This window comes from Rana temporaria, chromosome 3 (assembly GCF_905171775.1).
Source record: "Rana temporaria chromosome 3, aRanTem1.1, whole genome shotgun sequence".
NCBI classification, from domain to species: domain Eukaryota; kingdom Metazoa; phylum Chordata; class Amphibia; order Anura; family Ranidae; genus Rana; species Rana temporaria.
In genome coordinates, this window is record NC_053491.1 from 181502435 (window position 1) to 181516911 (window position 14477).

Genomic DNA, 14477 nt, shown 5'->3' on the forward strand with positions numbered 1-14477 from the left:
AGAGAAGGTGACTCGGCTCCTTGATTCATTGTTCTCTTTATAAAAGTCTGTTTCCACTCCATATATGTTGTTGCTTTTAAGGATACTGTGCAGCCACTGTACTATGTGCTCAGTCATTTTTTTTTACAATGAAAGTTGAATGCAAATGCAACTGTGATATACTAAATGATACATTTCATTGGAAACAGTAGCGAGAATTTTAATATTTAAAGGGGTTGTAAAGGTTTGTTTTTTTATTTTCTAAATAGGTTCCTTTAAGCTAGTGCATTGTTGGTTCACTTACCTTTTCCTCCGATTTCCCTTCTAAGGCCCCCCACACACGACCGAGTTTCTCGGCAGAATTCAGCCAGAAACTCGATCGGAGCTGAATTCTGCCGAGAAACCCGGCGTGTGTACACTTTCGGCCGAGGAAGCCGACGAGTTCCTCGTCGAGCCAAATAGAGAACATGTTCTCTATTTCCTCGTTGTTCAATGAGGAAAGTTGGCTCGCCGAGAACCTCGGCGGCTTCACACAGAACTCGACGAGCAAAACGATGAGTTTTGCCCGTCGAGTTCCTCGGACGTGTGTACGGGGCCTAAGAATTTTCTTTGTCTGAATTTCTCACTTCCTGTTCCTCCTCAGTAAGCTGTTCTGGCTGACTAACTCCCAGTCAGAACGGCTCGGATGATGGGGGCAAGCTTACTGAGGAGAAACAGGAAGTGAGAAATTCCAACAAAGGAAAAAAAAATTTAGAAGGAAAATCGAAGGAAAAGGTAAGTAAACCAACAATGCACTAGCTTAACTACTTGCCGACCAGCCACCGCAGTTATACGGCGGCAGGTCGGCTCCCCTGCGCGAGATCCCGTAGATCTACGTCATCTCGCGAATCAGCCAATAGGGGTGTGCACGCGCCCCCCGCTCGCCCCTGGTCCCGACGCGCGTGCCCGGCGGGCGTGCGCAACCGCCGGGCACCCGCGATCACTCGTTACAGAGCGAGAACTGGGAGCTGTGTGTGTAAACACACAGCTCCTGGTCCTGTCAGGGGGAGAAATGACTGTTAGCTGTTCATACAATGTATGAACAGCGATCAGTCATTTCCCCATGTCAGTCCCACCCCCCCTTCAGTTAGAACACACCTAGAGAACATACTTAACCCCTTCCTCTCCCCCTAGTGTTAACCCCTTGCCTGCCAGTGGCATTTTTATAGTAATCAATGCATTTTTATAGCACTGATCACTATAAAAATGCCAATAATCCCCAAAATGTGTCAAAAGTGTCCGAAGTGTCCGCCATAAGGTCGCAGTACCGATAAAAATCCCTGATCGCCGCCATTACTAGTAAAAAAAAATATTAATAAAAATGCCATAAAACTATGCCCTATTTTGTAGACGCTATAACTTTTGAGCAAACCAATCAATAAACGCTTATTGCGATTTTTTTTTTTACGAAAAATATGTAGAAGAATACGTATCGGCCTAAACTGAGGAAAAAAATAGTTTTTTATATATATTTTTGGGGATATTTATCACAGCAAAAAGTAAAAAATATTATTTTTTTTCAAAATTGTTGCTCTATTTTTGTTTATAGCGCAATAAATTAAAACCGCAGAGGTGATCAAATACCACCAAAAGAAAGCTCTATTTGTGGAAAAAAAAGGACACCAATTTTGTTTGGGAGCCACGTCGCACGACCGCCCAATTGTCTGTTAAAGCGACGCAGTGCCGAATCGCAAAAAGGGACCAGGTCCTTAACCTGCAAATTGGTCCGGGTCTTAATCGGTTAAACAAGGAAGAGAGCGAGGTCCAAAACATACACTAGGATAAAGAATGGGGGGAAGGGGGGAGGCATAAGAAAGAAAAGAGATAGGGCGATAATAGAAAGCTGTAAGAAAATGTATTTCTTTTACTGTTTTTTTTTTATATATATATATTTATATGTATGTATTTTTTTTATATGAAGAAAATAAATAAAGATTATATAATTTTTTTTTTTTTAAAGTACGAGACAGGTGTCTAATTGATATCCCGGACCTGTCTGCAGATGACTTGGAGGAGGTGTATGCCTCATATTCCGATACTGTAATCTCTGCTATGGACAAACTCATACACTTAAGATTACACAGAATGTATTAAACACCTAAATGTATTTCTTATGCGCAAACACATCACCCACACATGCCATAAATGTGAGTCAGAACAAGGGGACTTTATGCATATGGTTTGGCTGTGCATTAAGGTCAGACCATTTTGGTTTGAGGATACTGAATTTATTTCAGTTCATTTCGATCTCCTCAATGTCTGTAGCCCTAAGTGGTGTCTTCTTGGGGTATTTGATGATATTGAACTGACTGCTAAAGCTAAACGATTCTTATGGATACTACTCTATTATGCCAGGAAGACCATTGCATCATACTGGATACTTTCTGACCCCCTGCACATTGTGGAAATGTTTAATTAACCAGAATCTCCCACTTTATAAGCTAACTTATGAGGCGAGAGGGTGTCCAGGAAAGTTTGTTTTGATCTCCCCAATGTCTGTAGCCCTAAGTGGTGTCTTCTCAGGGTATTTGATTGTATTGAACTGACTGCTAAAGCTATACAATTCTTATGGATACTACTCTATTATGCCAGGAAGACCATTGCATTATAGTGGATATGTTCTGACCCCCTGCACATTGCCTTGTGGAAATGTTTAATTAACCAGAACTTCCCACTTTATAAGTTAACTTATGAGGTAAGAAGGTGTCCAGGGAAGTTTACTAGACTCTGGGGACCCTAGCTGGACACACAAGACACCAGTGACTTTCTTCTACATTTAGTCTCTGACCCTATACCCTACTTACCTTCTGTTTTAAGTCAAACCCTCCCCTCTGTTCTTGCTACTACCCCTGTTTGAGCTGGAAGTCAGAGTGTTATTATGACTTTTGGTGCTGGGTGCCTGGGTGGATATACTCAGTCTACTAACATACATGAGTGCAGTATTCTCTTGTCTGATTGCTTACTCAGTTTTTTTCTTTTTTGTTACTTGTTTAATGTAAGTTTTCTTCTTCCTGTTTGATTTTTCTGATTGTGCATGTACACGGATGTGCTTATTTGTTGCTTCGGTATGTATGGAATTTAAAGGCTTTGATACTCCAGCGCTGTGACAATTCACTTTGTATACACTGTTTGTTGGATAGCAAATCACCACTGTATTGGCTTGACAAGTTTAATTTGTATATGGAGGTTTTTTTTGCAGGCAGGAATAACCATTGATCCTCTCAATTGTAGCTCTAGGTGTATGTACAGTATATCATTAGTTGGGAAACTGGTCTTCTCATCTATTGCTAGTCTGAAAAAGCAAAAGCAGGCATCATGTTATGGCAGAACACACTACCAATTTAAGTACTGGTCCATTCAAAGTGTGTATAAAGCCCCATGAATAACCTCTGCTATTCTTTCTTAGGGGCAACAGTTGCATAAACTGAGTATTATTCCCATATGACAATGTGTAGGCTTGATGATCATTTTCTTAGACTCCAGATATTGTACTGTGGCTTACAGGGTGCACTGACTAAATATGTGGGGGTACCATCTGTGACTACACTCAGAATTAAAATGGCATTATGTTCTAGCAGCATCTGGTGCTTTCTGTGATATACTGTACAATACTGTGTTTAATCAGCCTAGTCACAGGTTTACTTCAAGGTTAGCCATAGATGGATACAATTTGTAGATCTGTCCTTCAACTAATGATTTGCTCTCTAACAGAGCTACACCTGATAAAGTCATGAGTTATTCCTGCCTGCCAATTTAAAATCAGTGTGATAATATGATGTTTTATTATATGTAAAATCTTATATAAACATATTAGTTATTTAAAAAGAACAATATATTATTTTAAAAACATGAACATTTATTTACAGGGTACATTGTATATATACAAACAAGCCTGGGTTTTGGGCTATAGAAGAAAAGGAACACAACGCAACAAAGTTGTTGATGGAGAGGACCTGCCCATAAATGGCTGCAATAATTGTATTAAAGGGACTTTTTAGGTGTCACCACATTCACCAAAGAAAAGGCGTTTACCAAAAATATATAAAAAAATCATTATCTATTTACAAATCCATAGAATTGGATAGACAATTAATAAAACAAACACAATGAATAGAATATTGTATTTAACAGTATTTAAGAGTAGTAGCACAACCATATGCATAGGCGAAATATTCCCATACATTTACCATTTACCTAGCTATTTTGGCTATACTTCTCCTATAGATAACAGGAGTAAAGTTTGTTCTGCACTCTGTGATCAGTTGTCTTCCAACAGTAGGCCAGGCTATGAAAAGATCCCAACCACCTAGAAGCCTGGATTGGCACCTGATTCAGCCTCTCAGCAAGCCACTGAGAGCCTGGGCCAGTCCCTTCCGCCCCCCCTCCACAGCCAAGCGCTCCAGAGAGGGGAGAACTGAGCAATTAGCGGCCTTGGATTTCTCAGTTCTCACTGCAGAGCCAGCCAGGGACAGCTACAGCATAGAATCGTTGCTGCACCCACCTAGGGAAATTATTTTTTCCAAATCCCATACTTCTCTTTTAAAATTTGGTAAGATCATTATGACGTTCATGTCAAACAGACTTTTTCCTGCAGATTATGTTTTTTTTTGTGCAAGACAGTTACATATTTCTCAGATCATTTCTACTTCCTCAGACTGTATGGAAATATAAGATTTTTATCATATAGTGTACATGTGCAATACTCTATGTGGATATCTCAAGCCACTTGGGAAGGACTGCAGGCAATGTAATAAGGCCAACGGATCACACCCCTTAAGTATATTTACAGACTTACAGATTGTGCTGTTCCACCAAAAACACTATATATTCTGGGAAATTACATCAGCTGACCTAATGATACCCAGGGTTGCATGACAATCTTATATAGCCATAACGCCCAAGCAACACATGGGTATTTGTGCATCCCTTTCTATATTTGTTACAGTAATTGCCACTGTTATCTGAAGTGTATGAAGTGAAGGGCATGATCAGTTTGGCCTTCTTACACCCATTGCTGTGTTCCCCCCTCCCCCCAGGCAGTTTGGGTTATCCACATAGAGTATCACACATGTACACTATATGATGTAAGTTTTATATTTCCATACAGTCTCAGGAAGTAAGCAATTCTAAATCATACAGCCTAGACCCCTCTGATCCCAACATGGGCTCTACTCAAAGGAATGTGCTTTTAACACAGTATCTCAAAGATTCAGACATGCCTGTCCTAACTGAAGAAGCAGTAAAAGACTTTGAAAAAAAAAATAGGGCTATTAAAAAACATGAAACCTGGGAAAGCTCCAGGGCCTGCTGGCTACATACTGACCTATTAAAAAACCTTTCAAGTGATACTAGCGGACAGATTTTCAGAAGCGTACAATTCTATCCTACAGGGTCATCCACTTCCCAGTGATACTTTACAGGCACTTATTACTGTAATTCTCAAAGATCCCCAACACTTTCCTACCTATGGCCCAACATCCCTCTTGAATGTAGATTTGAAGATTTTTACCAAAATTCTGAGCTCCAGAATATTATCCCACATCCCGACACTTATCTACCAGAACCAGTGTGGCTTTGTGCTGGAACGAGAGGCCAGGGATATTACCCACTGGGGTTGATTTACTAAAACCGAAGAGTGCAAAAACTGGTGCTGCTCTGCAAAGAAACCAAAATCAGAATGGATGGAATCAGCTTCCAGTTTATTTATTTTTTATGTCAAAAAAATTAACAAAATTAAGTTATAAGCTGATTAGCTACAATGCACAGTGGCACCAGATTATGCTCTCCAGTTTTATTAAATCAACCCAAATATGTCCTTAATGTAATGAATCTAGCACAGACCAAGCACATATCCTTTATTCTAGTATCCACATCCACACAAAAAAGCTTTTGATAAGGTTAGCTGGGACTTCATCAAGGCTAACCTAGCCCATACAGGCCTAGGTGAAAATATGCAACAATGCCTTATATGCTAATTCTACAGCCTGAAAAAGCAAAACAAATCTGTGAAACACGCAACAAAAAAAAAAAGTAAAATACTTACCGAATTCTGAGGGTTGGGGTCTGAAGAAGCTAAAAAGATCTGCAAAACACATAACACATTGCAATAAAAAAAATCAATATAATCTGCAGGGAAAAAGTTTATTTGATATGAATGTCATAATGATCTTACCAAATTTTCAAGGATAAGTGGTAATATTATGCAATAGGAATATTATGTAAATACATATTATATTACAGTATGTATCCCATTATTTTTAAATGAATTAAAATGATTTTATTTATTATTTTTGGTAAACACATCTTCTGTGGTGAATGGTGTGACACCATAAATGTCTAATTTAAGACAAATATTGCAAATGTTTCTGTGACTAGGAGGGGGTGTTAAGCCTCGTACACACGACTGAGTTTCTCGGCATTAACCAGCAAGTAACTTGCTGGGATTTTTTTTTTTGCCGAGGAAACCGGTCGTGTGTACATTTTTCGACGAGGAAATTGTCGAGGATCCCGTCGAGCCAAAAAGAGAGCATCTCTTCTTTTTCATCAACAGGAATGGAGAAACTTGCCTTGTCGAGTTCCTCGACAGCCTAACAAGGAACTCGACGAGGAAAACTATGTGTTTCACCCGTCAAGTTCCTCGGTCGTGTGTACGAGGCTTCAGGGTGACTTTATGTGAAGAGACATACAGCATGTTTCTAAACAACTGCAGGTTGGCCTTTACTGCAGTGACCTGTGCTCCAACCTAAAGGAATGTTGTGTTCAGCACATTTTCAGTGAAGGACCTAATGCTTATTGAAAAGGTAACTATTGTAGATTGGTTACAATACATTTTCCAAGGTACTAAAAAGTATTTTCAACTGAACCCATGATAGAAATAAATTGTACTTACCACAGTTATCCTACTTTAAATTAGTGAGGTTGCATTGCTAACAGGATCGCTTTCGACATAAGGAACTGACGGCAATCATAATGTTTACTTTTACTACCTTTTAAGTTTGCAGATGAATTATCACAAATTGTACTTTACACCCTTCATTCTATTTATTTTTCATACAGAACATGAAAATTGTAAAGCTCATCACCTGTTTTTTATTTACCTAAAGTTCTCCAGCCAAGCCTATCTCTAACTCTATACAAAAGCCTGTTAGACAGGACAGAGTACCAGGGTGGAAGTGTAAATGCCATATGACATAGGTTTTAGTTAGCCATACACAATCTTTTAAGGTGTGTATTTTGAGCAGTGTAATACATCTTATAACTTGTCTTAGTCTTATGTAACCTAATGCCCGAAAATTGTAATCTTTACTTTACTTTTTCACATTTCAGTCATGTCACACAATTAGGAGTAATTTTATAAATGACAGGCTTCTTGTGTTTAAACAGCTTTTACGTGTGTTACAAAGTCTTCTTTAACTTTTTATTAACTGTCACTTCTTTTATGTGATGCTATAAAGATATCAGTTTATGAAGGCATAACCAAACAATATAAAATAAATATTCATAAAATAAAATGTATGAAAATGTTATATGATGTCAGTTGTTAATGCCTCTTACAGGTTTTGCTCAAATAACACCAATCCAGGAAAGATACCCACTGTATTGCACTTAAAGTGGGGGTTCACCCTATTAATAAAAAAAAAAATGTTTTTTTTCTTCTAGCATAAAATGAGGCATAGTAGCGCGAGCTACAGTATGCCTGTCTTTATTTTTTTAGTCCCGTACTCACAGTGTAATCGTAGAGACAAGATTCCGACCCCCCTCAGGGAATGGGCGTTCCTATGGAGAGGGAGCATGATTGACGGCCGGCTATGGCACGTCACGCTTCTCCGGAAATACCCGAAATAGGACTTGGCGCTTCACGGCGCCTGCGCATAGTCTGTGCGCAGTCGCCGTATAGCGACGTGAAGAGCCGAGACCTGTTCCGGCTGTCTTCAGGGAGCGTGACGTGCCAGAGCCGGCCGTCAATCACCTTCCCTCTCCATAGGAATGCCCATTCCCCGCGGGGAGTCGGAATCTTGTCTCTACGATTACACTGTGAGTACGGGACTAAAAAAATAAAGACAGGCATACTGTAGCTCACGCTACTATGCCTCATTTTATGCTAAAAAGATGTTAATAAGGGTGAACCACCGCTTTAAGGAAGAGCTCTCCCGATTGTGTATTTTTTTTTTCAGTTCCCTCCTACCTTTTTGCTGGGTTATCCTTAATAAAAATACACAAATGTGCAATGAATCCAGTGTTGTTCTGTTGTGATCTGTCCTTTTTAGTGTTGCACACCCGGTCCCGTGCCGCCATCTTCCTTTCTTAGGTCCCCAGGAGCCTGCTGAGTTTTCCTGGTTCTTGCTGCTTCCCCTTATGATGTGGCTCTAGATCATTCCTCCTCTAGCACTGTCTGTTAGCTGATGCCTCCTAGGATATGTGATGTGGGCTGCAGAAAAAGGATTACATATCATTCTTGCCCTTGCGGGAATGAATGTATGGGATGAGATGAATTGGAAAAAAAAAGAAAACCTAAAGGAACTTATAAAACGTTGTCTTTTTGTTAAATTATGGAGTCTGGAGGAATACAATGGTGTAGATGTAATTTTTGGTGGTCCACTTTAAAGACAATCAGTCATGTTTAGGATTCAGGATTCTCATTCTATTGCATTGTAGTGTGAATTCTTTGGAATGAATTGAAAATGGTGTAACCTAGCCTTTGAAGATTTATATTCCCTCTTGTTTATCTTTACTTACTGTACATTGTCCCAGCCTGACACTTCAACTGGAAAACTAGAATTCATGTGAAGTCTGGAAAAATCTACCCTGTGAGCCTGACCTCACTAGGGTGGATTTATTAAAGGCAGAGAGGCTGTTAAGTTTGCAGGGGAAGTTTCCCATAGCTTAGAAAATGTATTGCAAATTCACTTTTGCAAGAATACCCAATCACATCATGCTTTCACGTGATTGAATGATGGAAGCCAGCAGAGCTTCACTTCACTAAGCTAATGGAAAATTTCCTTGCAAAGTGAACAACCTTTATTAAATCAACCTCTATCTTCCAAATGTTGAGAGTACATAAGTCAAATTACAGAGCCAGCTGTAAATGAGAATGTAAGCAACCACAGGGGTCTGTTGTTTATCATATAAAAATAAAATTAAAATGAGGTCAGTCAGTTCATAAGACAGCAATTGTCAAATGTCTGATAGTTTCTGACCATTGATGATCAGATGGGTGAGGCTTATAATATACAAAATGATTTGTTGCTGTTCTCTAAATTGTGTATACCTGTCCTAAAATCCAAATGTATTTTTAAAAGTTCCTCTATAATATTGTGTTTTTCAGACAATAAATCCCCAGAAAAGATGCCTGATATTCCAGCGACGCTCCCTCACACCCCTCCAGATGGGGGATGGGGGTGGGTTGTTGTCTTTGCTTCATTTATTTCGATTGGATTTTCATATGCATTTCCCAAAGCCATTACAGTATTCTTCAAAGAAATCCAGGAGATATTCCACACTTCATACAGTGAAATTGCATGGATATCCTCCATAATGCTGGCAGTCATGTATGCTGGAGGTAAGTCACCAAGCATCATTATTCCGTGTGCTGCTTTTCCTGGATCATTGGACCTATCATTTGATTTTCTATAGCAGTTTATTGAAGTCATTCAGCTTTGAACAACAGGATGGTAATCCAGTAGTACAATACCAATATATGTCTTCTTAATGCCGTTTTTCTTAAACCTGTCCGCAGGTCTTACCAGCGATTAATATTTTGTTGATATTTACACGGCCAGCTGTGAAAAAATAAAAAAAACAAATCATTCTTTGTATGTGCAAGGTGACTTACAAAACACATACTGTTGGTTGCACAGTAATCTGATGTAGTTGATTCCATTTTCCTCTGTGAAATAGATGGTACTCAAAGTGTATTTCCAGTAAAAACATTTTAGTTTTGATAGAATAGCGAAGGGTTGGAAGAAACCTCTGTACCTCTAACTTCATGTGTCAATGGCAATGCTTAATATGAGTAAAAAATATTGACCCAGACCAGTAGTGTATTTAAGTTTTGTGCTACCCTAGGCCTGACTAAACTCATGCACCCCCTAATTTAAATATAATCCAACCCTTCCTGTCAAGGCTGCATCCCTTGCTGTTTAAGACCCACCTGAAAATTTGTGGAGTGGAGACACTAGATCTGAGGGCTCGGGGGGCAATGTATTCCCTGTATTTGCATAGATTTACTCTCACTTCCTGTTTGACTACGGGGCAGGAAGTGAAGGGAAATCTCTGCAATGGGACAGGGATGATAAAAAATAAACTGACAGGGGCTATTACCCTCCCTTACTCTATCCAAAATAAAAATAAAAGTGTTGCCTATAGTTCTACTTTAAGCACACATTTCTGATAATTTTATGGAGAGGACTAAGAAGATATTACCATGCCAATGGTGCAGCAGAAAAATTTAGCAAAGTGAGGAAAGTTTGTGGTCCAGGATGATAGGGCAGTCAAAATGCCGGGCACCCGCATACTGGAAGCAGTGCGGCCGCTTTATGTGGGCGCTAGACTGATTTGCCTAACAGTGTAAAGCCGGCAGGGACTCTTTTTGTGCTTCCCCCCTGCAAAGTGCTACCTTAGGCCTGGGCCTTGTCTGCCTAGGCCAGGATACATCGTTGACCCAGACACAGAAAGCAATAATAAACTGAGAGGTTTAAACCCCCCCAAAAAAAGTTCAGCTGCTTCCTGTGTCTCTATTTGAGAGATTTCCTCTGAATTCCATTTTTTTATATCTTATAAATATCCTTTAAAGTTTTTAGTAACATAGAGGGAATCCTGACTCCACTTAGCGCTTGTGTACCTTTTGCAATTATTTGTGGGTGGATAATTTCTATATTTTTTATGCTATTAAAGAAGATTCACAAATGAGTGACCAATCATTATTTAAATATCTCCTATTACAACATGCTATTAAAGCGCTGTTTGGTTCCTCTGCGTTAAGTCTCTCCTCTACCTCATTGGAACTACTAGTAAAATCAAGCTGACTGCAACAATCTATAATTGTAAACAAACCAAAGGTGCCAAGCCATCTCACTTACTGGCTTAAATTCATCTCAAATTTCACGAAGGAGGGGTAGGAAGAAGATATATGGGTTTGTTAATATTATACTGGAAGCACTACAGACAAACTTGTACATTTTAAATTCATGCATCAATGGCACTACACCCTTGAAAAACTATGATACATGAGACTTATGCCCTATACAGATTGTCCAATATGCCATGAAAACCAGCCAATACATTACACATGTTCTAGACATGGGTCCTTCTAAATAACCTACATTGGAGGTCTGCCTCATGGGCATTATTAAAGATTTCCTTCCACTCACACATGTATGCACGTTCTTTCAGCTAATCCTCTTTCAAGCCTGGTAGACTATTCTACTTACTGTTACTTGATAAAAAATCTCCAATTCTACAACTATTTAACCATATGAAACATGGAACAAAATACACAAATATCCACAACAGAAAACACAACACAAAAAATATAAAACATGGCATTTGTGGTTGGACATTCCCAACTTACAGGTGGCCGACATGTCATCTTTTAAGTAGCTTCACAGCCAAATGTGGATTCTGTTCATCTGTTTATACACTATATTGTCAAAAGTATTGGGACACCAACCTTTACACGCATATGAACTATAATGGCATCCCAGTCTTAGTCCATAGCATTCAATATGGAGTTGGCCCACCCTTTGCAGCTATAACAGCTTCAACTCTTTTGGGAAGGCTGTCCACAAGGTTTAGGAGTGTGTCTATGAGAATGTTTGACCATTCTTCCAGAAGTGCATTTGTGTTGTCAGAAAACTGATGTTGGACGAGAAGGCCTGGCTTGTAGTCTCCACTCTAATTCATCAGAAACTATGGGTCAAACATTCCCATAGACACACTCCTAAACCTTGTGGACAGTCTTTCCAGAAGAGTTGAAGCTGTTATAGCTGCAAAGGGTGGGTTCAACTCAATAGACAATCAGGGGAAAAGACAGTGCTGAACAACAGACATATGCAAAATCCTCAGGTATGAAGCAGAGACTCTTTATTTTATAAAAGGTGAAGGTAATCACCAAGGTTTACAGCAGTCTATAGATGGTCGGTCATGCAGAGACTTGGATAAGAAACTGGCAATACCTGGAGCCACATGGATGTCACAAGGGCTCAGGGAAAACTACACAGAGCTGTGGAGCAGAAAGTGCAGGAGCGCAGCTGGCAAGGGGCCCGACCAGAACTGTAGGGCCAGGGGTTCAATGGAAGGGGGGCCACAACTGTAGCCACAGGATCTGTAGGGGCCAGTGTCCAAGGGCTCAGACTGCGCCAGGCGCGCGGAAGTGATGAATAGATAAGGTGGGGAAAAAGTACATATGTAGGGTAGTATGAGTGTTAAATATATGTTTGTATATGTGTATGTACAGTATCAACTTCAGCTCCAGCGACGTACCTGTACACCGCTGGAGTTTGAGCTGTTATAACGGGATGTCTGCAGCTGCAGGCATCATCCTGGAAACTTTTTTTAGAGTCGGGGGTTGGTTCTCTTGTAAAAACAATCCTAATGGCTAACTAGCCGCTGGATTGAAAAAGCAATTCTCGTGACTAACTAGTCAATATATAGCTTTTGCAAGCAGTGGGAGAGGATGTCTCTCCCCTCCTGTCGCCTTTTACAGCTTTACCGGGATCATTCATACCATATTCATACCCCTTGACATTTTCTACATGATGTCATTTTACAACCAAATTTTTTTTATTTTATTGGGATTTTATGTAATAGACCAACATAAAGTGGCCTATAATTGTGAAGTGAAAGGAAAATGATAAATGGTTTTCCACATTTTTTACAAATAAATATGTGAAAAGTGTGGTGTGCATTTGTATTCAGCCCCCCTAAGTCAATACTTTGTAGAACCATCTTTTGCTGCAATTACAGCTGCAAGCCTTTTTGAGTATGTCTCTACTAATTAGGTGACTGAAAGCAAATGATTCCACTGGATTTTAGTTAGGCGTATCAGAGTAAAGGGGGCTGAATTTAATATTTATTTGCAAACAATGTTGAAAACCATTTATCACAGGGGTACTGAATAATCATGTAGGATGATGGGTATATTGGGTATATTTTTAATGTGTACACTGATGGGCATATTTTATGTTAAGGGGCACTCTGATGGGCACAACAAAAATCAGTGTGCCCCTTAACAAAATATGCCCATCAGTGTGCACATTAAAAATATAACATAAAAAAAGTGCCCACCAGTGTCACCTTAAACACATGCTCACTAATTAACACGTCACCTTGAATGCAGGAGGGGCGGAAGCTTCAAGATAACGAGAGCCCAGGACCGCGTATAGCAGGTGGATGGGGCGCGAACATGACGTCACGCCCCTACTCGCAAGGAGAGCCAGGAGTGGAACCGCGAGCAGCAGGGGGCGGGGCACGCACGTGACGCCCCTACTCACAAGGAGAGCAAGGAGAGCCAGGAGTGGACCCGGAATCGGGAGCAGCAGGGGGCGGGGCTCGCACGTGACATCACGCCCCTACTCGCGGTCCGTAAGTGTAAGCTGGTCAACTCCGATTCCTGCGGTGAGGAGCAGGGGGTGGGCGCACGTTCTCAGCGTCACTGGTTGCTGGAGAAACCTGTGGTCCCAGCAAACCAACTCTGACATACTGGCGGTCCGGGCAGAAGCTTCACTAGGGCTGGACTCGGACCGCGGGCCGCCATTTAGTGCCGGCTGATTTATCATTTTCCTTCCACTTCACAATTATGTGCCACTTTGTGTTGGTCTATCACATACTTCTGGGTCACCTTTCTCTGTTGCCAAGCAGCAGGGGGAATCTGAGTAGCAATAGGGAATTAGGGTGTTCCAAGGCACACCTGGCACACCCTGTGCATATGCTTGTAAAGTAATCCTCACTTGCATATTAAAAAATAAATAATATTATTTTCTAAATAAGAATGGTAGCAATGGCATAGCACTGCACAGAACAAATATCCTAAGTCCTGTATATAATGTAAATACTTGTCAGTCTTATCCTTGATTATTACAGTAATTGTACTTTCACTGATCTAGTTTACTTTGTTTGCAACATACATAACACTCCCCTGCATGGGAAATGCAGTTCATTACCTCAGAGTAATACACAATAAAACTAGTGAGAAAATAATTGCCAGTAACAAAGTGCTCGGATTTTGCAGACATGCTTCACTAACCTCATAATAAACTATGAATCAAACATATAATTTGTGTCATTGAACTTAAATAACCCCTGTTAACTAAATATCACATGCCCATGACCTTCAATGTAGTCTGAAAAGCTTGATTACAGCAGGGAAGGCAAAGGAATTTCAGCTTCTATGCACAACTTGTCAAAGAGCTCTTCATACGTTTTTTTTATTTTGTTTATGTCATTGAAAATAGAAAAATATA

At 40.1% G+C, this 14477-nt stretch overlaps 1 protein-coding gene across 3 annotated transcripts in view; it reads left to right on the forward strand.

Annotated features, from left to right (window-relative positions):
* The window catches only part of LOC120931937 (monocarboxylate transporter 2-like), a 107758-nt gene that overhangs the window by 40131 nt on the left and 53150 nt on the right, over positions 1-14477 (forward strand). For all 3 annotated transcript variants that reach the window (XM_040343923.1, XM_040343925.1, XM_040343924.1), the window contains exon 2: positions 9344-9577. In XM_040343923.1, coding sequence (XP_040199857.1) covers positions 9364-9577 — 214 coding nt within the window. In that variant the 5' untranslated portion in view covers positions 9344-9363. The remainder of the gene's footprint in view (positions 1-9343; positions 9578-14477) is intronic.